The following is a 26,811-nucleotide window of genomic DNA, read 5'->3' as shown; positions in this document are numbered from 1 at the left end:
TCATCAGCCAAGTGAGTGGATGTAACTGACAAGACAGCCAGTTGTCTTGCGTCCCTGGGGTTTAACTTGTCTTTTTGGAGCAATAACAAGTGATACTTATTGCATCCTCTAAACAGGATGCGGGGTTGTAATAATGAATGCACACCAGTAAAAAGTAATGTGACCACATACAGAGAAAAACCAATATTTGCACGTGGCAAAGTGTTCCAAGAAATCTAGTTTTGGTTTGGTTTACCAATTCTGTTTAGCTACCCTGCAGCCAAATTAAATTCCCTCTCTCCAGCCTGACCCTACTTAACACCAATTATCGCGCACCCAGCAGCTTTTCTTCTCCACTCCTTTTTTTCCTTCGTGTGTTCCTCTCATCTACTCTTATCTGAGTATGTGTCCCGCCCCCAACCAGATAATCTCACCAATCACATTCTTGTGATCATCACGGCAACAACAATGACAAGAGATTGTCTTTTACAAAACCAATTTGACCATTCCTTCTCGACCTCATTGGGACTTGCACAATGGGCCTTATCCACTGAGGAATAGTACGCTGTTTTGTCTTTTTTTTCACATAACAGGATGACATATTGGTGTAAGGATACAAGATGATCAGATAGAACCTCTCCAGCCCGGTGATTCATGACAGAGGGCGCTTGTCTCTCAGCCAAACTACGTGCTGAGAGAACACAGGCAAATGATATGCAAATGCATACTGTCAAGGTTGTTTGTGTGAGTGCGTACTTATGTTTGCGTCTGCAGACAGCAGCATACTGTGTGCGCAATGCGCATACATACATTTGGGGTGTATCACTGACTCTGTGTCCGCTTATTCCTTCTTATATTCCTCTACACACGCCACTCCTCCACTTCTTCCCAGCATTGCTATCAGAGAGGGATCTATGAACTGGCCCAGGGCCTAAAGGTAGGTGTCTAGGTTGAATTTCAAATCAATGTTACACAAGCTGTCTTCTAGCCTTAGCTATTTTCAACACACAGGGTGAGGCACCGCCAGGAGGGAATGGCAAGCTGGTCGTCTGTGTGGGAGGAAGTATGGGCGATATTATCATAAGAATGTTGCGAAAAAGACAACAATATTACTTGAAGAAGACGGATGGAGGTGTAAGGCATTTCTTTCAATTTCAAAGTCATTACTCATGAGGTGGGAGAGAGGTGGAATTTAAATGAAGGCTGATCAAACCTATCAGTGATCAGCTCTCCGCTGTACAAATGATTCAGTATGTGCAATATTCATATCTATTGATTGATCTTTTATCAAAGTAGAGGTGCCTTTGGGAGTCATGTTATTCCATTCACGATCAGCATTAAAGATATTATTCATCCAAACAGCAGCATATCATATTATTACATTCAGGACTGTCGTGAAGGAAATGTCCCATTCAGTGTGTCAGTTGGTTGGAGTATGTCTCTAAAGCCAACCTTGGCCTCTGGAAATTCTCAATTTGGATTGACTGGAAGGTGTGGAGTGACTTTAATGGGATAGTTCAGTATTTTTGACTTGGGGTTGTATGAGGTACTTAAGCATAGTTACCATGGATATGGCGGTCAGCGCAGCCATTTAAAAAAGTTTGGGGGAGACATCGTTGTAGCAGAAGTCAGCATTGTGCTGTTGTAGAGGGGGCCAGCTGAAACACACTTGATTGACGGTTGATCAGGGCCAATCCTAGGACATATTTGACGCTCGGAGTGAGTGCTCCAGCCGTCCAGACCTGAATCATATGCTTAAAGATGCTGTGAACATCCTTGGATTACCTTGACTGAATATGCCTTTAAGCTCAAATGTTGAATCTCTTACTGTTTAGCCAGATGTTGCATAGCATTGCAAACTGTATGGTAAATCATAAATCATTGTGTTTGCAACGCTAATAATACAGGGATGGTTAAGTACCCCATGAGGTGCCTTTCAAATGGAGTCATTCTATCCAGTTCCCTCACTCTTTCTTGGCTGTCTGACCTTCTATCTATGATAGAAACCTGCGGGCAGATATTGAGGACTTGAGTTTGGAGTCCAAATGCTCGCCTTTGATGAAAGCTGCAAAGCTGGGGGCTAGGTCACTATCTGTGACCACCAGAGCTCTCTAACAACCCTCGAGATAGATGACCGAACCCACCCCTCAAAACTAATGTAAAATGTGTTTGTGAGTGTGTGTGTGTGTGTGTGTGTGTGTGTGTGTGTGTGTGTGTGTGTGTGTGTGTGTGTGTGTGAATGAATCACTAGTCAGAGAGAGAGAGCGTGTCCATCCAACTGTCTCTTCTGGCCAGATGGCTGGGAGACCCTTTCTGTATATGTCAGGGATCAGGCCATGGCTTATGGGTCTGCGAAGCCCTGCTGCTCTCTAACTACCCTCTGTGTATGCAGTTAACAAGGCACAACATAGGGTGCTAAAATTAAAACACTATATGGCTATGGTTCAGCGAATAAAACAGAAGCTCAACTTCAAAATAAGAATACTAACAATAAAAGCTCTGATAAAAAATTGATCGTCAGTGACTGTAAACCTCTTAAATGTTCTAAAGGGGATTAGTGCACATACAACAGAAGACACATTAAGCACATTAACTGTGGTGTACTTCATTAATAGTAAATGAGTCTTAGCGCAATCCCTGACCACAAGTATTGCTCCGCGTGTTTTAGACATTTTGCCTTGGTAGAGACCGTGTTTCCTGTGTGATGAATGACTGTGAGAGATAGAGATATATCAGATGAAGACTTCTTTGCAGCAAAAAAAGAAACCACATAACTTGTTCTAGAAATGTCAAAGTTCTCTCATCGGTGTCTGAATAAATAAGCACTTGTGTCAGGTTAAAACATCCTTTAAAGATCCCCCTTGGGAAATATAAACCCGATTGTTTGAATAACAGTTTTAAAAAAATGACATCCACTCGTTGTATGAAACAATTCCCCCATGATGCAGCCACAGTATTCAGGCTGTGTGCTCCACATTACTCTTACAGCTATTTTTAAATGGCTGTGATTTTTTTTTGTAATGTTTTATTTTTATTTTTTGATGGCCTTAATTGACTGGCGTGTCATATTCAGCTGTGTTCCCGCCGGGCGTATCGCTTCATAGAGCGCAGTGTTTAAAGGAAACGCTCAAAATCGCTGTGAAAGACCTGATGTAAAGCTGCAGCATTATATCTGGGCTCATGGGATCCCTTTCCCTGCCATCATCTTTAACGGGCTAACCCCCCCCCCCCCCCCCTCCTCCCCCCCGAGCCAAGTGCGCACATTGGAATATGTATGAAAGAGCTGGAAATCTTATTAGCATCAAAGCTTTTTTTTTTTTTTATTCATTTCACAAAGCCCCCATTTTGCTGAATGCATTACTGCTTTTTCCACGTCAAAATAAGTGTTGTGCTTGTTACTCATACAAGCATATCCACTGGTGGCTTCCTCATATCAAAAGACTAAACGCATGAAGACTCAACCGCTTTTCAATTGCTTTGAGTCCACAGAGAATAATCAGCAAATAGACCTCAGTAAGGTTTTTTTTTTTTTACATAATAACATCATAGGGATTATAGGAGAAAACACATTAGTAGTATTGAAGTCAGTACAATTATGAAAATGTAACATGAAGTCCTTTAAAAATCAGATGAGTTGTATGATTTAGTATCATGAATATTACATGCTTTTCATCTTGCACATATATCATAAAAAGTTAACTTAGCTTTGACAGGCGGAAAACAGCAATGTTGGTGTCCAGTGATTTAAATGTATTACAAGGCATCCAGTGGCGTGCACAGACATTTTGGGGGGCAGGTGCTCATTGCAAAAAAAAGCGCACAATATATTCTATCGATGAATGACCAAATCATTTTGATTTGACTTTTAATACCCGGCCACACATAGAGTGTTTCTCAAAGGAATTTGGGAGACTGTGTTTGGGTCCCTGGACCTTCTAGGGGGGTCAGGGGAAATGCTCCCCCGGAAGAAAAATTTGAACCTTTTAAAGTAAAATTCATCAATCAGGTGCACTTTAAGAAGAAAGCTAAGGCTAAATCCCCTGTGTCAATGTGGGCTATTTAGTACTATTTTCTGGAATAATTTGGAGACACAGAATTACCAAAAAGCAGAAAGAAAAAATGTACATGTTTGAAAAAAAAACAGTCAGTTTCGGATTTTTTTAAATAATCCCTTATTCCGAATTATCTCTTTGAAGTCTTCGTTAGGCCCCTGATCTCCGTACTAATAATATCCTACTAAGGTAAATACAAGATTACTGCAAGTCTGGTAACATAGAAATAACTTATGGTTGGGACAAAATAATATAATTAGCTTATATAGCTTCATGACTGATTTAGTACCACCAACCCACTTTGCGTAGTTAAAATAAAATGTGTGGACAGCTTGGACAACTGGTCTTAACTAAGCCTGGTTGTAACTGCTAAGTAGGGCGTAGTTATGACCAGGCTTAAGAATGGGCGTAGTTAAGACCAGGCTTAAGAATGGGCGTAGTTAAGACCAGGCTTAAAGGGGTAGTTCAGGATTTTGGACATAGGGCCTGATTCCCAAGTTCAACGCATTTAATTCAGTCCTTCTAGTTGCAGAGTTTGCTCGTGCTAAGCTAGCGCACGGCATTGGGGAAACACTTAGCCTGCTACTAAAACAGTCTTACCCACTCCACAGTACACCCGAGGCTAATCAATTATAACGCCAGACTATCGATGTAACTGTCTGTGTTGATAGAATAATTTTAGAAATAAAACCGAAAAAAAAAAACGAACTTTCTGTTTTTTTTTTATTTTTTATTTTTTTCAAAAGGGCACTTGATTGGGCCAGGGGAAAAGGGCAGGTGCTTCAGCACCACTTCAGGTCTACCTGTGCACGCCACTGAAGACATCCCATCCCTCCTATCTATGTCATACTGGATTTATGCTTTCTCTGAGAGCAGTTTTCTGTTCTTTATTCTGAAAAATAACTTTGATAGGAGAGATAAAATGAAGGTTGACAATCTCGCAAAACCTTATGTGCCAATTCTACGTAATCGATAAGACAAATAATATAACAGATTCAAGGGAATTAAATTCAGCATATTTCCACAATGTGCATGGCATATATGTGAAAAAGAGCAAGACACGTACACAGAAAGGTATGATTAAACACAGTGCGGGTTTTGGTGGCGCCGCGTAGCATTAATGTGCATTTACTGTAGCTTCATAAGTACAGTATAATAATACGGCTGCTTTTCATGTATGCAATGTATATTGTGTGTACGTTCCCTAAGGCGATTATATATCCTCATGTTCTTGAAGGATGAGACAGGTCTTTATGCCCATACTTACCCTTCATTTAGCCTCTCTCTCTCTCTCTGTCTCTCTCTCCCTCTCTCCCACACCGTCACCCACCACAACAAACGGTTTACGCTCAACCATCGGGAGCAACACAGAGCCTCGCATCTTCTTATTTACGTATCCGTCCACAGAGGATTAACCGTTTTTCAATAGCACAAGTCTGAGGCAATCCTTCAAAGAGTGCACAATTCATGACAGGCTTTGCACACAAAATGAATTATGAATTATGCAGGACACACACACACACACACACACACACACACACACACACACACACACACACACACACACACACACACACACACACACACACACACACACACACACACACACAAACATTGGGTTTATTCTTGGGTCAGCAGTGATACGATGTCAACAATGCACAAGCTTGTAGGATGTTTAGAATAAAAAGCTTCACGTGTGTTGAGACAGAATGTGACTCCCTCCTACAGCTTTCCTCACTTTACTTTTTCCACATCAATTCCCATGTTATGTTGTATCTTCAATGTTATCTGTTTTATAAAGTCAAACACCTGTTGTAAAAACTTCCGAACCAGGCAATCCACCATAAAATGAGCCATGTAAAGACTCCCTGGAATGTACGAATGCCTTGGATTTGGATTTCCCTCCGCACCACCACCAGATATCAATCCCGGGCCACATTGCGCATCCATGACGCAGGGGAAGTTACATGTACACATGAGCATATACACAGTCCCCTTCTGTGGTTGATTATCCAGCAGGAAAATTCCCCTAGAAAAGCCTCTACCAGTTGTCTCTATCCCTCACAGCGCAGAGGTTGTAAGTCGAAGAGGGAGGGGGGGGGGGGATGTAGGAGCCACTAATGCTTCAAAGAATCAACAGCCAGATTTGAAAATGCAATTATGTGCAAAAAAAAAGAAAAAGATGGCATCCATCTTGACTTTTTCAGGGTCTTAACAGAGGCAGCAGAATATGAAAAAAGGGGCCGACATCACTTCCATAATGAAAACTAACTGTAAGTCTTTCAGCCTATTGGGATCAATGGGGGATTTTTAAAGAGCTTTACCCCGTACGAGTGTGTGTGCAAGTTTTTGTTTCTGACTGCGCAGAAAATCAATGGGCATCACCATGAGTATGTAGGGTACTGAGTAACAAGCCCTGGTATTCATGTATATGTATGTATGCTGGAGCTGATGAATAAAAAAGGAGAAGAAATCCCATTCTGAGCATGTCAGTAAACTGCACAGCTTGCGAAAAAGAAAAAGCGAAGATCTGTGGAAAGATAGCAGAAGCAGCTTCACTTTAGGGCATCTCCTTCCCATCTATGAGCCGAATTGTTCTCTGCATTTGATTGTAATCTGAAACGTGGCGGGGTAAATAAAAGGGTGGAGGCGTCCGCGTCTCACTGTACAATTTTACTGGAAACGTTTTCAGAGCGGTGCAGTGTTTTTAGAAAGGCTGCATGTGTTCTCTTAGTCACAAAATAAAGTTGAGGTCACGAAAGGCTAGAGGAAATCTCTGACCAGGGTGACCAAAAATAACCATAATGTTCTCCTCTTAGGATCAATCAATACATCAATCAATCAATCAATCAAACTTTATTTATAGAGCACTTTTCATACAAGTAAATGTAACACATAACAAGTGCTTAAAACAATCCCCTCCCTCCCACGACACACCCCGATATATTCATACACGCAAAAACAATCCCCCCTCCCACTGATCCAAACCCAAAGCATATCATTGTGACAAATTTCATTAAAAACAAATCAAATCAAATCAGTTTTATTCGTATAGCCCAATATCACAAACAGACATTTGCCTCTGTGGGCTTCACATTCCGTACAGTATGGCACCCTCTGCCCTTAGACCTTAAGTGACTGATAAATAACTCGCAGTAACATACAATTCAAAGCCCGTTCACAGGGTGCGATTTGGCAACGACTGTGGCAAGAACGAGTGCTGAGGAAAAGGAGAAGGAAACACCTGCCAAGACCACATGACACCCTCCCCCCTTTTTTCCCCCTAAATTTCTTTTAGCGAGATTCTTCACTTGAAGCTCTGCATATCCAGGTCCATCCTCCAAAGTAGCCCACAGTACAGACCATTAAGAATTTATTTGATAATCGCTAAGTAGTTTCTGAACAGCAAACACCAATTAGAGCAAATGATGTTAAACCCTAGAAAGCATTCATTTTCCAGACAGACCGGCCCAACACAGACACACGCACATGCACACACGCATACAAATGTCCTCAGTGTAAGTGGTGTGTGTGCGTGTGTGTGTGTGTGTGTTTGTGTCTGTGTGTGGTTAGAGCCAGGAGAAGTTAATTGGATTGTGAGTAAGCAGTTTGGACGTCCATTATCTTTGGCCATCTGCGGGGGCCAATATCCTGAGGTGGCTCATCCAAAACAATCCTATTATCTTAACCCAAAGATAAGAAAAGTGCCCACACACAGACACAGACACACAGACACAGACACACACACACACACACACACACACACACACACACACACACACACACACACACCATCCTTCTCTCTTACAAACCATGCACATACTGTCTAAAACTATTTTTGATTCCCCCCTTAGAGCAACTCTCACTCTTCCAAAGAATACTCTTCCGATCTCTTCTTGCCCGTTCTTAGGCAGTGTCCAGTGTGGATGATCCAGCCACTTAAAGGTGCCCCCTGTCTATATTTATTGTATCTTTATTACTTTCCCTTCTTCAGACACTCGGCCAGACACTATGGCTGCTGGCCAATCACACTCCCTTCCCCATCTGTCGTTACTTTAAACAGTATGTGGACACAACACACCCGTAGATATACTCAGGCTGTCAGATACAAATAAGTACACACACACAGACACACACACACACACACACACACACACACACACACACACACACACACACTGACTGTCATCCTGTAACAGGTCAGAACGGCTCTAAAGACTTCGGACCATTTTGCCTAAATTAGTGTTTTCAAAATGCCATATTCCTGGCAGCCTACAGTATATGACTGATGACAGAACAGCATTTGATGAAGTAGTGCTGTCTTGTTTTCTGTTTGCACCGTAATGAATGTGCTCATTAATGACCTGAGAAGCTCTGGGGTGGTCGCAACAACCTGTTCTGTACGGAGAAAAAAAAAGTGGCTATAGCTCCCACAGTTCATCCATCACCACTCCATTCAGCTCTGAGAGGGAACAGCTCAATTTTAGCGGGGCTGTCAGTTATTTTCAACGCCAATTTTCCTAACCATCCCAAAGTGGCTTGCACACCACCGAGTGAAACCTAACTACACAAAAACCAGCCAGAACTTCGATTCCTCTACGAAAGAAAGCAATCAAGAGTCTTTCCAAGAAAAAAGCTATTTTGCAGGCGGGGGCCCTCAAATGGCGGGCATGGGTGTTTGTGCTTCCTTTCTCCCACAGCTGAACTTTTTTCTATTTAGACCTGTCAACAGTCTTGTTGTGTTCAGTGGTTTGTGGTCACATGCCGTTTCCAAAATAGAAACCATCTATCAGGGGGATAAGTGGTGGCTAAGAGATGTCATTGTGGTCATGAGTGGGTGACGGAGGAAGTGGTAAAACCGCTGGACAGAAAAACAGTTCAGAGGGTTGCATTTATCCTTGTGAAAGAGCTAAGTAGGATGGAAAGGCGAACAGGACACTTGAGAATGGATAGAGTTCATTTGTATGTGGAAGGAATAAGGAGTGGGCTTAGCTATGTCTTCACACTCAATATCCATCCGAGACACTGCTCTGAAACACATTTTAAAGTGCTCTAAGTGAGGTTAGATGGAGGAGAAGAAAGCCATAGAAAAACTAGCTCCATATGGGGAAAAAAAAGGTTAGTAATCTGAGCGAGATATTATCAGAATTTCTCTTCAGTGCCACAGGTCATACAACACATCATGAGGCACTGTCCCATGCATCATTGTGTGACGGCTGCATCTGGTAACATGACCTCTACTGTCGCTGCAAGCTGTCCCAATACATCATCATGTATTGATGTTGTGTTGTATGGTGCTCAATCATGCGGGAACATCTTGCAATATCATGTAATCTAATAGAACACACCACAAAGAAACAAGGCACTGCAGGCCATTACATTGTTTTTTCATGCAGTGGTCAATTTGAAATTGTCGGCTATTTTTCTGCAATTACAGTATATGTGTTATTTTATACTTTAGAATTAGAAATAAAATGCCCCATATGTACATTTAGGTGTTTATTTTAATAAACATTGTCTGTTTGCGTCAGGATATTTCTCCTCTACAACCATGTGTAATGGCCATTATCTCAACTAACTTTCCATAATCGTTCTTAGCACAATTCTAAAGGTTAGACTGATCAGTTCGATGTTGTAGTAGACTGATTTATGACATATACCTTTGTTCTTAAAGAGCACCTATTATGCTTTTTCAACTTTTATGACCTATAAACGTTGTTATAATGATTTATAGTCATGTTTAACCATACTAAAGTGTCAAATAATGAGATGTATTGCCTGCTGACCGTCTGGGGTGGCTGTGCAGAGCGCTAAACACTAGGAACGCCGGTCGCGATTCACTTGTCACAAATTTCCGGGATTTATCTACGTAGATCAATCCGGATTTTCCATGTATGGTAATGCTGCAACGTGCTCAGGCACGCTCTGGCCATGCCCCCACCTGCCTGCTCAAATCTACCCGCCCGCTGAAAGTGTTCCAGAAGGCAATCATCACAATGGAGTGGGGTTTGCAGGAGGGTGGCGAGGGGGCGGAGAAGGACGAAGCCGAGTGTTGACAGAGAATGCTGACAGCGCCCTGATGAGAGGAAGAGTTTCCCGAAAATCTACATAGTTTTTTGTGTTGTGATTCATGTCAGGTTGCTCTATAGGAGTCATTTATGAGAAATGAAGACCAGAAAAGTAGTATAATAGGAGATCTTTAAATACATGACAAAATGCGTAATTTCTAAATTTTTATTAAATGGAAATACAAATGTACCCATAACAAGTTAGATATAATTGCCAGCTTAGTATATTTATTCAAACAGTTTTGGGAAAATTGTAATACAAAAAAATATTGCTTTAATGTGAGTAATCAACTGGCAAAGTTTTCATGTGGATATCTATACGTAAGTTAGAAATCTTGTTTTCAGATAGCTTTAGAGGTGGCACGGTTCTTTTAGCCACACATAGCGACAGTGGCTCCAGGGAAGACAATGTCAGGCGGTGGACCACTTGTTTCACCACTTTGGTTCAGAAATATCTCTACAACTGTCAGATGGATTGCTGTGGAATTTTGTACAGACATTCATGGATCCCCGGGGCACAAAGCCCACTGACTTTGGTGTGTTCCAAAGTCTGTTCCTCTAGAGATTCCATATGCACTCCTTTGTAGAAACAATCTTCCCAGCAACACTGACTGAGAGTCTCCTTGCACCTCCAGCACAGAGGCTCTTCTGTTTGCATCACCGCTGCCCAGAGCAGCTAAAAGTAGTGCTGCAGAGGAGGGGAGGGTGTAACCCAGGCAAGCCCCCCCCGGATCAGGTTCCTGCCTCCCTGGCCCGAGTGATACCAGACCTGGCCATCTCAGCTCCTCCTATATCCTGCCCCCACAATGGGCAAAGCCAGTATTAACCCTCCTCCGGTTTAATTGGCAGACAATGATTGCATTCTCCCCTCCACTCCACTGGCCTCTATCAGCGGGGGGATAGGGGAGTCACACACAGCCCTAATTGCCACCTTGCGTGGGACAGGCTCAGGCAAGCACGGACCTGCATGCCTACAATGGATGTATTAACCTCGGTGCATGCTATCAGCGCATGGCCCAGGTTACAGAGCCACAATGTTCTCTCTCTTTCTCTCCGTCGAGGAACTGTTGTTTCTTTCATCGGGCCCGGAGACACATTCAGGTGGACTGTGATAGATCTACCTGGGAAAGGTCGTTTTCAACTGACCGTGCTGAGTAGTGAGGGGTGGTGCAGTGCGTGTGGTCCCATTGTTTAGGCCAGACACTGCAGGCAAAATCAAGCATGGGTACAATTTGAGATTTCTTTTTGTCTATTTTGCTTGTCTTCTTTATTACTAGTATGAATAAATGGTCAAATATGTATCAAGGTGTTTATTTTACTGAACAGTGTCTGTTTGCGTCCTATACAGCCATCTTTAACAGCCATTACCTCAAATTGAGTTTTTTTCGAGCTCGACTTTTACAGCACTTACCTTGACTAAACATTCCATAATCATTCTTAGCCCTATGCTGAAGTGTATTACAGAAGGATTTGTTCCTATATTGTTAATGACCTGATTTATGATACATTTTCTTCTTAAAAACATGCTGAAAATGCACTTTTTAAGCTTATACATAGTATTGTTTTGATTTATAAAACGAATAAAAGCGGTATCCAAAATCTATTCAGTAAAAAACCTTGGAGATTAATATGTGAAATGAAATATGGATTTCAACTCTTAAACTAACATCTAGCTTTTTAGTTTGCAAAGAGATGCAAAAGTATGAATAATTGGTTAGGTATTAACACATTTGAATATTCATTCAAACATTTCTGCATTTTTTTTATCTGTTCTAGCCCAAACAATTTTCCTCATTAGAGCTTTTGAGAAAGACTACAAATACAACATCAGGGTCATTAGAAAAAATGTATGAGGCACAGCAAGTTGTTGCCAAGTTTTCAGGATAGATAGTGAAAATGCGAAAAAATTCACCTCAACCAAATGCAGCGTCCCTGAGTACACATTTAAATGAACCAACATGGAATATTTACCAGCTCAAGGTACACAAAATTAGCAAGGCTCAATGTTACTTGAGATCAACGGACTTATATCAAAATGCCTCAGTGCGCAAATGGATAGACCTTCAACCATTCAGACCAATGATGGCCATTGCTTCACTGTCATCATCGTGTAAAGCGAGCCAGGGCGTTTGTGATTGGTGCCAGAATCTTTGGGAGAAAGTAAACTGGGGCAAACAGTGGTAGGGTCCAGACTAGTCTGCAGAGCGAAATCAAATCTCTGGCAGACTCAGCTGGGTTCACCCAGGCTAACACAAAATATCTCCAAGTGAAGGTTTGGCTTCCCTCGCCTCATAAAAGCAAAGACTCAATTGGGATGTCTAGAAATCACCTCCTGGAGGGAAATGAATGTTTAGCATTCCAGACAAATGCAGAAGCGACATTCTTAGTGGGAAGCCTAGGAATTCCCCCATACAGTATTTTAGACTATAATGATATGTTAGGAAGGCTGAGCGACATAACCATGCAACGCAGTGGCAAAAACAGGGTCAGGAACCACGACAAGCATGCACAATTGCAAAACCGAGACTGACTTGGATAAGTTGTAACACAAGCTCTAGACACTAGCACTTATGCACAACTGAAATGTTACTCTGCATGTCACTCCCCTCTCTGCCCCATTTCACCTCTGTCTCTGTGCACTATCAATAAAGCATAAAAATGCCCAAAAAATATCTTAAAAAAAACAAACATTTTAGTCATCACATGTTTGTCATTTGTTGTTGTGAGCCGTATCAACTCTTAAAGCACATTACGTGCACGCACACACCCACGCATACACACACACACACACACACACTCACACACACTCACACACACACACACACACACACACACACACACACACACACACACACACACACACACACACACACACACACACACACACACACACACACACACACACACACACACACACACACACACACACACACACACACACACACACACACACACACACACACACACAGACACACACTTATGGTATCATCTCCTTCAACTCAGTTGGCCGGTAATCACATTACGATTAGGGCAGCACATGCCACATTACCCTGAGAGCGCATAGACACTTGTTAGACAGACAGAGAAAAGGGGGGAAATCTAAAAATACAGAGCAGAGAGACGCTTTGAACGGAGGAGAGGGACAAGCTGAGGATTAGCACCGCCTGAGCAAATCAAACAAACAAGTTTAAAAAAAAGGAGGAGAGAGGGATGGAGGGAGAGAGGGAGGAAGGAAGGGAGGGAGGGAGGGAGCGGCCGCAGCGATGATGCGAAACGCCACTTCCTCAGGAGCTGACCTAGTATAACATTCATGAGAGAAGTCTTTATGTGAAGCGTGAGAGTGGGGAGGGTGTGAGGGGAGTTTAAGACATAAATAAAACAGTCATCTGTGTTTCAGTGTGTGTGTTGTGAGTCTGTGTAAAAACAACAGACACAAATAAAGGGGTAAAAGTGATTTGATACTTCAGATGCTACTACACCGCCGACCTCTAGAATCAAGAATAGACACCAAAACTGAGATAAACATCAAGGGGCGAACCAGAGAGAGGAAAATGAAAAGAGGCCGCTTCTTTTGGAAACCATTTTTTTTTTTTTACTATTATGAAGGATGGTGAGGTATGTATGATGACTGATTGCAGGAGACCACAACGTGTGGCTGCACGCAAACACACACTTTAATGACGAGACATCATTGGAAAATAAGCAGAGCACACATAGATGATTGACACTTCAATTAAAACAGTATACACTGGAATGTCTGCAGTACACTTCATTAGGACTTCACTACTGTAAGTGGACTTCTCTGTGCGTTTTCTGTGTGTTAGTGTGTGGTCGTGTGTGTGTGTGTGTGTGTGTGTGTGTGTGTGTGTGTGTATGCGCTGATGACTAGTCAGATGTTACAAACCACTGACTGCAGCTGGTCACACGATTGTTAAAGCATCACATTAATTAACTAGCTCATCTCACAGCCTACGATAGGCCAATGTGTCACAGCGCCCACACACTGACTACACTGGAATCACACAAACACACACACACACACACACACACACACACACACACACACACACACACACACACACACACACACACACACACACACACACACACACACACACACACACACACACAGACACGCATGGTTACTCAGCCATAAATGCATGGACGCTTGCTAAGCGACATCGCAGTGTGAAGCTGAGAGCTCACTCGGCAAACAAACCCATTAAGGGAGTTTGTTTATGTGGTTGGAAATAAAATCAATACGAGTGTAAATGAGGATAAGAGAAATAAAACTCTGCAAACTGACATACAGTACACTACACACAGTAGAAAAGTCATGCTGACACTGCTGACATCACAAAAGTTTCAGCCCGAAAACTGGACCACGCAAATGTCTTTCATAGATTAAATAAAGAGGAGAATGAGCGAAAAAAAAGAGGTGAGGAGCGCATGAAAGAAGAGCATGGAGGGGAGGGGGGGGGGGGGGGGTGTTGGGGTTCCAAGGCTGTGTAAGATGAGCAATCCTGAGCCACATTAAAGCCGCTTAAAAAAAAACAAATTAATCTTAAAGACCTGTGGAGGGTCTGAGCAGTTACCCCGGGCCTTAAGAAGAGATGCTTTTGCCTGTCCCACTCCAGCTGCTTGGCTGCAAGCACAAAGCTGCATGAGAAACAGATGCTGTGACCACCGGAAAAATCTCACTCTCTCTCTCTCTGTGTGTGTGTGTGTGAAAGAGAAAGATAGAGACAATAAAATTGGGAGGAGAGGCAGGGGAAAAATGCAGCAGATAACATTTGACAGGAGACATTATCTTAGCCTGAGATTCTCTCTCAGTTTCCCTGTCTCTGATTTCCCCTGGCGTTTCAAAAAAAAAAACATGAAAAGGAGCCAAAAGGATTTCGGAAAGGAGCAAACTACAACAACTACTGTATGTATGCTGCAACTAACTGTTACTCCATACAAATGTCATCCCTTTAAAATCCCTGTAACTGGTATGTTACTGTAAAGCTACGGCAAAGACTATGGGTATAAAAATAAATTAGTCAAGGTAAGGTCGGGGTTAAGAGTTAAGGAAAGACTGCTGTTATTGTTAATATCAAGGCAAACTCCATTCCTGCCCATCACACATATGTATTTTTTTTTTAAATTGCACAAAACTATGCACCTATGTATTCAAAATGTAACCGTTTCAACTTGTTTCATAACTTTACCAAGAATAAAACCAATGTATAACCCCAACATGGATGTCAACACACTCAAAACGTCTGAGGATTGGAAACGTCACTTCTATGTCTCTTTTTCCCTACACATACATCCATCTGCAAATATGAACAGTATCCCATTTAACCTACTCGCAAATAAGAACTCTGTGATATGAAGAATAAACTTCTATCAGATTGAATGAATACGCCCCCTGTATCTCTGCCCTCTCTAAGAAACAACCCACACCTGCTCTCTCCAGACCTGGCCACTGATTTCAAGCAGCCTGCTCACACACATTGCTTGGTTGGCATCCTGAGCTTCTCTGTCAACCTTTGCTGGCTGATTGCTCTCTGTTTGCTTGTGAGACATGAGTGGACTCAATGGGGACGACTGCCAGAGCGGCACAGCCTAACCCACTAACCCTGCCAAGCGCCATTCAACCAGAAAGGCTGGTACAGTCTTGTAGCCGAAGTTTGAACAACCCATCAACAGGTGAAAATATAGATGTGACACATACTTTAAAGCTTTTAATTAAAGTGCATAATGGAGATTGAGGCCAGAATCATCACAGATAACTTCTTCATTCGACTATAGGATAAAGATGTTCATGAGACGTTTCATCACACTAAAAGCCTCCTTACGTGCTTCAAGGCTTTTTTTTTACTTGTCACAGTAAAAACCATTAGGGAAGTGTTAAATGGTGAGTGGTCCCGAGTGAATGAAGTAGTTTTCTATTGTGCGTTCTGGCAGAGTGTTGGCTTGCAGTCATCACCTTCTGTGTAATATACCCACAGCTGCTGCTTGGCTCGCTGCGCGTGGATTTTCCAGTACCAGCCCTGGGTGATGGAGGGTGTGCGAACTCTGTAACCCCCACAGCGTCCTACTCTTTGCAGCGCATGTACGTGTGTGTGTGTGTGTATGTGTGTTTGTGTGTGTGAGCAGCAGCTGTGCAAAACAGCTGTCTATAGTAACATGACTCATTTGCGCACACAACAAGAGATGAGTTCAGGCGGCACATCTAAAAAGTGTATCCAATTTCTGAGAGCCAGTGCCATTCTCTTGGTCCACATGGGAGCTCTTTAGGGAGACACTGTTATACATGTGACTAGTGAAGAGGGCGAAGAAAATGACATAGTGTCAATAATATTATTGTCTAAGATAATTATCAAGAAGCCATGATGATATATTCAGCAGGACGTTTTGTGTATGCATAACTGTCCATGCATATGCTAATTTACAATGTGCTTATGTGCATGCATGTGTATGTAATCATGCCGTATTTATCCATGAAATTAGATGTTAAGGGTTGTTAACAATGCTGGGACTTGTTTGCCTCAGCTTGGATCTTCTGAAGCTTTATTTGATTTGGATTTTTTTTTTAATTACATAATGTGTGACCATTATCCTTTCACAGGGTTTCTATTCATTTTTGCACCTGCATGTGTAAAAGACTTCAAAGAGACTTTTATTGTAATTTGGCCCACAGATGCCTGTTACCTAGGCACACATCTACAGCATTGCCATCTCTCTGCGCTTGGACCTAAACTCTTTACAGTTGACAGAAGATATACAGTATATGGTAGTGTTTGTATAGAGGGGTGACATTTGTTATTCTGCAGTATCAAACTTACCATGAAGACCAGAAGCTATCAAAGATACTTTATGAGCAGTCCCATTTCCTCCTGCACTCAACATGAATGCATTGACATCAATAATAAAATCATCAATCTTTCATGGTCAAATCGATAACCAAAGCATGTGAGAAGAAGCTATCTCCAGGGGATGTTAGATGGCTTCAGCCCTAATGGGATTTCCAATCTGCACAGAGAGCACTCGTGGAGGAAAGTCAGTCATAACCCAACAACTATTATGAGTCCCTGTGATGCATCGTGGTTATGAAACAGTCTGTATGTGATAAAAATAAAAATAAAAACAGCCTCTTGGGTGTTGCAGCTAAGAGGCTCCATGGCCAAACTCACAGGCTTTACTAGCGCTGAGAGCCTGGGCTTGTCAAAACTGATCGTATTCACTCGGATGAGGATGCATCCTGATTCCCCACGGTGCTTAAGGATGGACATGTGTGCCCTATATACTGTATACTGTATATGTTCTAGGCTAGCACATGAGTTTACATGTAATGAACCCTTTCCGTTGATATAACAGCTCTCGGCACAACTGGGGCATGTACAAACAACAAACAGAGACGATTGCTGCAATGCAAAACCATTGTGAAATTACGAAATGATCAACAGAATCAAAGCGAAGGGGTCGGAAACAGGCTTGTCAAACAGCGTGTGGTAGAGGAATTAATTCTATCTTTGCACATCTGAGGCTTACACCTCCTTTCTCAATCCTCCCCTCAACCCCTCTCCATCCGACAAATCCAATTAGCATGACATGAACAGTCTGCATAGACACCACATCCAGGGTGTTGGCAGGGGATGTGTAGGATGGGCACCGGGGACTGGAGCCAGACAGACATGGAGGCCTGGCATGGAGGGTCTCCACTCGGCCTGTAACCCGACTCCAGCTGGAAGAGCCAGTTCCTTGACAGGTTGGCATTGACAAGCGCTCCCCAGCCCTCTGGTCTATCTCTGCTTCTCATCTGTCTTCAAACAGCATCCCTCTCTCTCTCTCTCTCCCTCTCTCTTCCCACATGCCCCGTTTCCCCCTCTTCGTCGACAGCCTTTGACCCACAGCCATCTGATATCTTTCCAGCCTCACTTCAAATTGAATCAATTTTGAATGAATGTTTGTGGGATAACAGAAAGATTTTAGACGGGTGACACCAGTTAAATGAATATACGTTTTATTTTTTTTTACTTGTAATGTTGTTAGACAAAGTGTTATGATTGGTGCAGACAAATTATTATATCCACAAATTAGGACATTTTTACCTGTTTGATTGATAGATTAAACGTTTTTGGAAAGAGCTCGACACAAAATTTGCAGCAGATCTTTCTTTCCTCCGGCCGGAAAAAAAGCCATTGTGACCTAAATTGCTTTTCCAAGTTGCAGTTGGAAAACTCTAAATGAGCGTCTTCCGGCCCGTTGTGGGCTCCCGCTTTAAATCACCACCAAACACAATCATGGAGTGAGTCGGTCGGACAGATAAAACGAAGATCCAAACTTTTTATTCCCCCAGAGCTGCACAGAGAAAACATCCTTTGGAGGTGTCTGGCAGGCTGTCAGTATGGTGCTGTCTCCTGGCCCATGCCACTGTACAGATTTGCATTCGGCTCAAAACGAGAACTGAAACTTCAAAGCCTCTTTGAAGCACCACTTGATGCTGTACAATGGGACAGGTGAAGAAAAAAAAAAACATCTCACCGAAGCAACCCTCTGAACTACTCTACCCAGAATGCATCACAGCTCCCAAAATATAAAAGTGGGACACAGCGGTCTCACGACAGACATAACAACACTTCACGATGTGCCTCAACAGAACAAAGGTTACTTTTCCACAGTATTTCTCTCAGTTAACTGTGATATTTTTGTATTTCCGCTACGGGGACTTTTTGCATAATACGTGCACACTGGAGAGACAGAAGAATGTGACAGTTAAAGCAGGGACTTTGAATAAAATATGACAGCCTAAATAAAGAGCTGCAGGAATCTGTGGCATATAATTGAGGAACTGACATGTTATTACTGTCAAAACTGTTTCTGACAGCAACTGAGACGGACTGCTTTAACTTCTATCGGCTGTAAGACATCAGCTCATTTCTTTTACATTTTAGAGTTTGACCCCGATCCCTGTTAGGTTTACAAGTTTAACAAAGAAACAAACACACGTATAGTTTAACAATTTACCTATTAGATTCAAATGACTCTAAACCTGACTCTTTAACCTCTCAGTCAGCTGAATGTATGTTATAAAATGTGGCAATACTATTTAACCACTCCAATATAAAATTCCAATTATGAACCTCCAACAATGAATGCCCAAAGACAGTTTTGATCAGTGCATATTTTATGCATTTTGAATAAATCTAACATATTTTGTCATACAGACATTTCACAGGTTGACAAAATCTACCGACCTCAGGGACTTTTGTTACGTTGCTTTGCAATAGTGAGTTACACATACATATATGAAGGACAAGACTTAGCATGACTGTACTACTCATGCATACTACTCATGCAAGTGCACATATTGTCAGACTGTCAGTGTTGCCTATAGCAGCCCCTGAATGCCTAGTCCGGTCTAATATAATCTCATACATTTTGCACACGAACACAGCGTAATCTCTGTTGTCAGATATGACTGTGCCGCTAATGCCTGCTGGGAGCCGTTTGTTGACTTGAAAGGTTTGCGTGTATGAAAGCTTTAAGTAGATGCCCGGATTGCTATTGTGTGGACCATATTCTCTCAGGCTATTGGCGTAAACAATGCCTCATGTGCCAAAATTCTGCCACTGATTGACCTTGAAATGAAATGCCAAGTCAGGACACAGACAAATGACTCATTCAAACATTCAGCTGCTTCCGTTTATGCGTATGCAGTGTTGAATAAAGTTGCATTGCATTAACGAGTCGAATAATGCATACGAAGACAAAAAACAGGTTGAATTATCTTAGCAGCATAAATCTAGCCCCGACAGTGAAAAGATATTCAGTGGCAATATTATATTATACATTTTCAAGCTGTTGCTGAACTCCTTAGCCTCCCAGTAATGACTTTGGCGGGCACAGCGATGGGATTGGTTCACTTGAAATAAAGGATCGTCACAGACTAGACATGTACAGGTTGTCAAAATATGAAACTTTGAGCATTCACAAGCATTGTTTACCATTTCTGCAAGCAAGCAAGCAAGTAAACACACACAAACTACCTCTCCATCCATCTCTCACCTCTTTCCTTTCTCTTGCCATCTCCTAGGATCTAATGATAATTTCCAATGTGCGTCTCATGTAAATAATAAAAAAAAACAATCTGCATTTCGTAGCGAATCGAACCACGCTCCAGAGCAATTACTTCTGATTGCAGCCCAGTTGGCATGGGTCGCTGTTTGTCTGCGTCGGCATGGGAATTCACTGGGCAAAACTCAGACAGAGACTGCGAGAGATGGGCATTTCTTTTTCATGTGCAATGCGCCTTTCGCCAGCATACAGCATATGCCTCCCCAAAGAAGTCTCCACGACGGCTCAATGCTCATTCTAATTAACACATAAGCCTGTTGATGTTAATTAAAAATCAGACAGAAAAAGATCACACTGAGGGGCCTGCTGTGTATCTGAATGCACACCGAAAGATGCAACAGTAGTTCACTTGGCACTTATTCAGATGAGATTTCCTGTACCCCCCTCTTGAAACATACGCATTACAAGTGGGTACATCACACCAAGTGTTTCAAGCAGATGTTTGATGTTAGTTACTTTGGGGGGGGGGGGGAGGGTGCAGATTAGCTGAAATCTAAGAAAGTCTTTGACAATGCTATTGTCTGCAGTGCACTACCCAGAGGATGTGGTGTATGCTAATGTGTAAATGTGTTCTATCATGTGCTGTCATGCAGTCAGTTGTGGTGCTACTTACTTCATGGGCTTGAACAGTGCTTGTCCGTAGTTCTGGAAAGTCATGATCAACTTTAGCTGGGTGCCTCCTGATTTCATGGCTGGGGGGAAAAATCAGATGTTAGATCAATATTTGAAACACACACACACACACACACGCACTCACGCACGCACGCACACACACACACACGCATGCATGCGCGCACACACACACACACACGCATGCATGCACACACACACACACACACACACACACACACACACACACACACACACACACACACACACACACACACACACACACACACACACACACACACACACACACACACACACACACACACACACACTTACACACGTATCAACACAAACACAAACAAACTCACACATATGCACAGCTGTTTCATTATTTGCCAATTTGGAGAAAGCAAATTTTGCCTGAATGCATAACAGAGCAATCTGCTGACCAATTAGCCAGACACGAGTGCAATGGAGGTAGTTAAGACCTGGGAAAAAAGACAGGGGAAAGACGCTGCATGAAAAGCATCTTCTGACAGAACTGGGGCTAGTGTTTGGGTAAGATTGAGATGATGAACGTGGAAATGGCCAGATTGTCTGAGTGTTTGTGTGTTTTCTTGCAGCACGCATGTAGTGATGTGTATTTCGAATGACCCCTATTGACACAAAAAATGCACCCTGATATCTTCATTTCCTGGATCGCATCAACAATGAATAGACCCCAACGGACTGTTTCTGCTCACGTGTGTACAGTTGTATATGTGCACACGCTGGACAAGACTGCACAACACCTGACTCAGGCGAGATGTTAAGCTTCCACAGATTGTACACATGGCCACCTAATGCTAGTGCACGTTAGGCTCTTTAGAACCACTCTAACCATACTGAGCCCCTGCTCTTTGTGAGCCATGTCTCTGACTACCAGTCATGTCAGAGACTCCCACAGGCCTATGGAGACTCACTGTGAGTTTCCTGCCTGCCTGCCACTCTGACAAAAGGGACCGCCAGGGCTGTCTAAATGCCTTGTGTTTCTATCATAATGGACAGGCTTTCGGGGGATTTGCCCATTTATTACAGCGCATTAACTTGAGCATATTACATAACACGGCGCTCCTGCCTAACCCCAATATCAATATAAGCCCCATGTCGAGGACCCACTTACTGACTGGCTTGCTGGCTGAGGAGCTGGCTGACACTCCCCCTCCTACCCCCACTGAATTGTCTTTTCAGTTTATTGACTCTCTTTGCGGTTCCTCCCAGAGCCCTCTCCGTGTGTTCCTCTTCTCCTCTTTCTCGTTGGTGTTTGTCATCCTTTTATTTGTATTCTGTCTGTTACGCACTGTCTGCCTCGCTCCCGCTCACCGCTGGCAAGCCTCCCCACATTACCGTGACTCATTTTCAAAAGCTTTTGTATTGTACTTCAGCTGTTGCACAAAGTACAACCTACATAACCTCGGGGTGGCTCCTTCTCTATATGACAGAGGGATACTGAGCGAAAGCAGAGCCAAAGAATAAAGTGAGAGCATTAGGGCATACACATGGGCCACATTTTCTGCAGCAAGGCCAAGTGGATAGTGCCCCTGAGGTCATCTTTTTAACTCGGCACAGGTACTGCATACAGCAAGCCTGAAAAGAAAACTTCGAAAGATTGCGACTATAATTTATAATATAATAATGCTTGAACTCATAAGCCACAATCCTAGAGGGACTGACCTCAATTTCTCAACTATTGTCATTAATTGAAAACCACAAGAGTTAATCCCCTAGGGCAAAACCCCACGGCAACACTCTCTCTGATTGTTTCTTATGGATTGTGTCAATCCAACACGACTTGGAACAACGGCGACACTTCAACAACTTCAACATTCCTTTCATTCTCCATCTGTCTCTGAGTATCCGCTTGGCGAATCTATGTGTCGCTCCTGATCCAGCCATCCATCTTTTGCTCTGTTCCTGCCAGCGTCTTACTGAATGAATGGTTAACTTGTCCCCGGCATCATTTCTAAACCCTCATGTTTTCTATGTAGCTCTGGGCCAGCCTCACCTACTGCTGCCATCAGATTCCCCTCCCGATGACAAAGACCGTGAGGATAAATCCATACTTTTTATTGTATGAATGCACCTGAAGACTGAACCAAAGGCCACATGCACCGACAGAAAAAAACAGACACAGACGAAGGGAGAGAGAGTGAGAGAGTGAGAGAGAAAAAAGAGGGCAGCACTATTGTGCAGAAAATAAAATGCTGAACAGGGAAACTTTCTAACACTGTGTGTCTGTTTTGTAATCTCACTGAGACGGATAAGTGGTGAGTGCACGCACCAATTACTGGGGGGTGGGGGAGGCGAGAAAAGCTATAATGCACGCTTCCATGCGCACACCGTAACACTCTGCCCCTGGGTTTTCTTTTCAGCAGACAGACAGTGTTTTTATAGGTGTGTCTGGGCACAGATTGAGGCTTCATATGTCATAAACACAAGGGACAAACACGCACGCACGCACGCACGCATTCACACACGCACACACACACACACACACACACACACACACACACACACACACACACACACACACACACACACACACACACACACACACACACACACACACAGACTACTAAAGTGTAGCCTGAGATATGAAGCCCGAACAATTGGGAGACGGTGGGCCACATAAAAACGAGACAGCGAAGGCAGCATCAATAAGCAACACAATGGCTAGTTTTGCACACACAAAGAGACAGAGATTACAACATGCACCATTGAAGGATATTTTGGTATTCACTTTCTAGGACAATGAAGCCACCAAAGCAAATATGATAATCCAAATCATCGTCTGTCTAAGCCGGGCAGAACACGTCTTCTACAAAAAACAGAGAGTATTTAAATAAATTGCAGAAAGCAGCTCCTTTTAAAGTGGCCCCTTCACATAGTTTGAATATTTTGATTTTCTCAAAGCCAGCAACTGCAGTGTAGCATCTTGATGCTCAAATTCCCCTTTGCACAGAACTTGCCCCTCATTTGTGATCCAGGTTTAAAAGCAAAGTGTCTCCAAATGACAGACTGTAATGTGTGTTTAGGAATGAAAGCAATGTTTAGAGACATTCAGACTTGGCAGAGGGAAATTCGTCTCAAATGTTCTTTCCATTTTTCCTGCCATTAGGTTTGCCTGGAGATGTCTGGTCGCTATGAAAAGTGTTCTGGCCGCATTAGATCTATTTTTTTTATACATCCTTACTTAATGGTTGGTGTTTGGTCAGGTAAAAATGAAGTTAATTTTGGACCTTTATGGGATTTCTCACAGACACACACACACCAATGTTGACTGATACACATAGATTGTTAGAATCCATATCAAGGTCTCCAGAGAAAAGGGCAGCTGAACACAGCTCTATAAACTTGCACACGTAAGCAGAAACACAGAAGAAGGGCCAGATGTGTGTATGATTTTGGTCTCCTTTTCACACATGTGCACGCGCACACACACACACACACACACACACACACACACGTCACACTGTCTGTACACACAGAGGAACCCACATCCCACATATTGTGATTCATTGTAAACCCAGACAAGTCAGGTGCACAAAGCACAGTCTGTGGTTGAACCAGTTTGGGTTGCTGAAGGCTAATACCGCTCCGATGACTTAGTTAACAGAATGTTACTCTTACCAACATGGAAAAGCCTCACGAGTTACATTATATCACAAGATGTAGACATACTGTATATCACTATAATACAAATATTTTTCGGTTGGTCTCCTGGCTGCAATTGACTTGCTTTGTGAATAAAAAAAAGAAAAACAAACAATAAATTGGCAGACTCTTCCTACATTTTAGTGGAGAGGGATGATTGTCCATCATGTTGGTGCTGGACAACATGATGTCAAAATACTGATAGATACTGTAACAAATGATCAATATTGGCCCCAATATATCAGCCTGACCTATCACACACACACACACACACACGCGCGCACACGCACACGCACACACACACACAAAAACACATATACCTGCCAATTGGTACCACTACCATATAGCTAACCCTGACACACTCACCTACGCTTGTGACCCTTTGTGCGGCCAGGTCTTTCAGCAGAGAGTCCAGTGCGGGGTTGTGTCTGGAGTACAGCTCGTAGCGGTTGATGCCGATGTGGAAACGCAGCCAGTTGGGGTAGGACTCTGCCGTCACCTCGCCCGTCGGAGAGAACTCCTCCTCCTCCTCTTCGTTACCTTCCTCAATGTGCCTGAGAAACAAGGGAGAGGAGAGAAGGTAATTATATAATGAGGTGTGGTACAAAAGACTCCTGTTAAGATAATTAACATACACACACTGACTGTATCAGAAAGGTTGAAACACTTAATTCTAGTGTATTTGTATAATATCAGGGCTAATATGAGGTTTTATTGACTGGTATGACCCAAGAATGTTGAAATGATGCAGAATGGTGGTAACTCATATGTTGAGTGCCTAAAAGAGGGCAGATGGGCGTGACAACACGGAGAAATGGTCAGATGAAGCATTGTAGGTTACTATAGACTCAGAGAAGATATGAAAGCTGGCTGAATGAATGGAATGACTTGTCTGTTTTAGGCCTAGTCAAGTTTATTTAGACAGATGGACACGGGGGTCTCCTGCAGGGCATACATGGACGTAAGTCACTGTGAACTGGGTGCAAATTATAACAAGATTAGATAGACGCATGAGTACGACCTCATTGAATTCAACTAGCCTACTTCAATATAGATATCAGAATACACCTTATCTAGACATTTCATCCGTACATGTTATCTCGCGTAAGTGTCTTACTCACATCCCATCAATACTCAGATGTGTGTAAAGCAGTCCCACTTATAGCCATGGATTTAAGTTCAGCTTACCATCCCTGGTTCCCTGTTGCTTTGGGATTGTACCGGATGTCAGTGTTGACGTTAAACAAAGTGTCATCGTCCGTGAGGGGAGGAAGGTCGACCTTGTACAAGGAATGCTCGAACAGAACCGACAGTCGGGAGACACTGTGGGCATGGTGGACGGTCCGACCCCCGCTCGTGTCACCCATGAGCGGCTTGTGCTCGTCCGCCTTCCCCGCCGCCGCCATCGCCGATTTCATCCGCCCGAAGGACTCGGCTCGGTCCCCGGCGGCTGCTGCTCCTGCTGCTGCTGTGATCTTCTCGAGGGACTGCGACGTGATGTTGGAGCTCGGCTCGTTGCTGAAATCCTGCAGTATTCTCAGCGTGTGCTTGTTAGGCCAGCCCGCTTCAGCCGGCAACCTGGCGCGCTTCTTCCCCCAGCCCTGTGTCTCCGCGCCCGGGTGGTGAGCGCACTGACAGCCGACGCCGTCCACGCTGTCCGCCGCCCTGTTCTCCAGCTTCGGTAGCAAGTCTATCATGATGTGCATGGTGCACGCTACCAAAAACACCATGAGTATAAGCACTCTGAATTTACGAAACAATATCATCTTTATCTTTTATTTATTTTTGGTCAGTCGCTGAAGAAGCTTTTAAGCGCAGCGCACCTTACTTTGATGTCCAACACAGTTATGCGATGACACCGCAGCGATATTGATCTGAAGATTGGCTGTGATCATTGCGCACATAATAATGCCCGTCAGCTTATGTTAACAACTCCATGATGTGCCCGGTCTTTTCTCTGTTCATTTATTTAAACAATGTTTTCACAATAGTCCCAAATCTTCATTCCCAGACAGGTGAACGAAGCGACAAGAGGCGGTGTGAGCACCGGACACTTTCACTGGCAGCGGCTCAAGTGGCGCTCTTCATTCATTGCCTCGTTGAATGGGACACAGTGTCAGGAGGACAGATCACTAAATAAATCGTTAAGAAGAGATAGCTATTGCAGGAGGGAGGGAGGAAGGGAGGGGTGGTCCTGTTAAAAGCACCGATATTCCGCCTCAGATCTGCTTCCTTGTGTCGCTGCCAGCACGGAGTGAGATGTCAGATGAGTCATAACAGTCTTC

General features: G+C 43.2%; 1 protein-coding gene across 1 annotated transcript in view; it reads right to left on the bottom strand.

Annotated features, from left to right (window-relative positions):
• The window catches only part of fam20ca (FAM20C golgi associated secretory pathway kinase a), a 36,766-nt gene extending 10,323 nt beyond the window's left edge, over positions 1 to 26,443 (bottom strand). The window contains exons 1-3 of the mRNA XM_080044492.1: positions 25,715 to 26,443; positions 24,893 to 25,080; positions 20,838 to 20,916 (exon numbers count right to left, since the gene is read on the bottom strand). Coding sequence (XP_079900618.1) covers positions 20,838 to 20,916; positions 24,893 to 25,080; positions 25,715 to 26,292 — 845 coding nt within the window. The 5' untranslated portion in view covers positions 26,293 to 26,443. The remainder of the gene's footprint in view (positions 1 to 20,837; positions 20,917 to 24,892; positions 25,081 to 25,714) is intronic.
• Positions 26,444 to 26,811: the final 368 nt, after the last annotated feature.

Source organism: Ammodytes marinus (genome assembly GCF_949987685.1).
Source record: "Ammodytes marinus genome assembly, chromosome: 16".
In the NCBI taxonomy this organism is placed as follows: domain Eukaryota; kingdom Metazoa; phylum Chordata; class Actinopteri; order Uranoscopiformes; family Ammodytidae; genus Ammodytes; species Ammodytes marinus.
The sequence above is the reverse complement of the archived record's forward strand: the minus strand, read 5'-3'. Positions and strand labels throughout refer to the sequence as shown.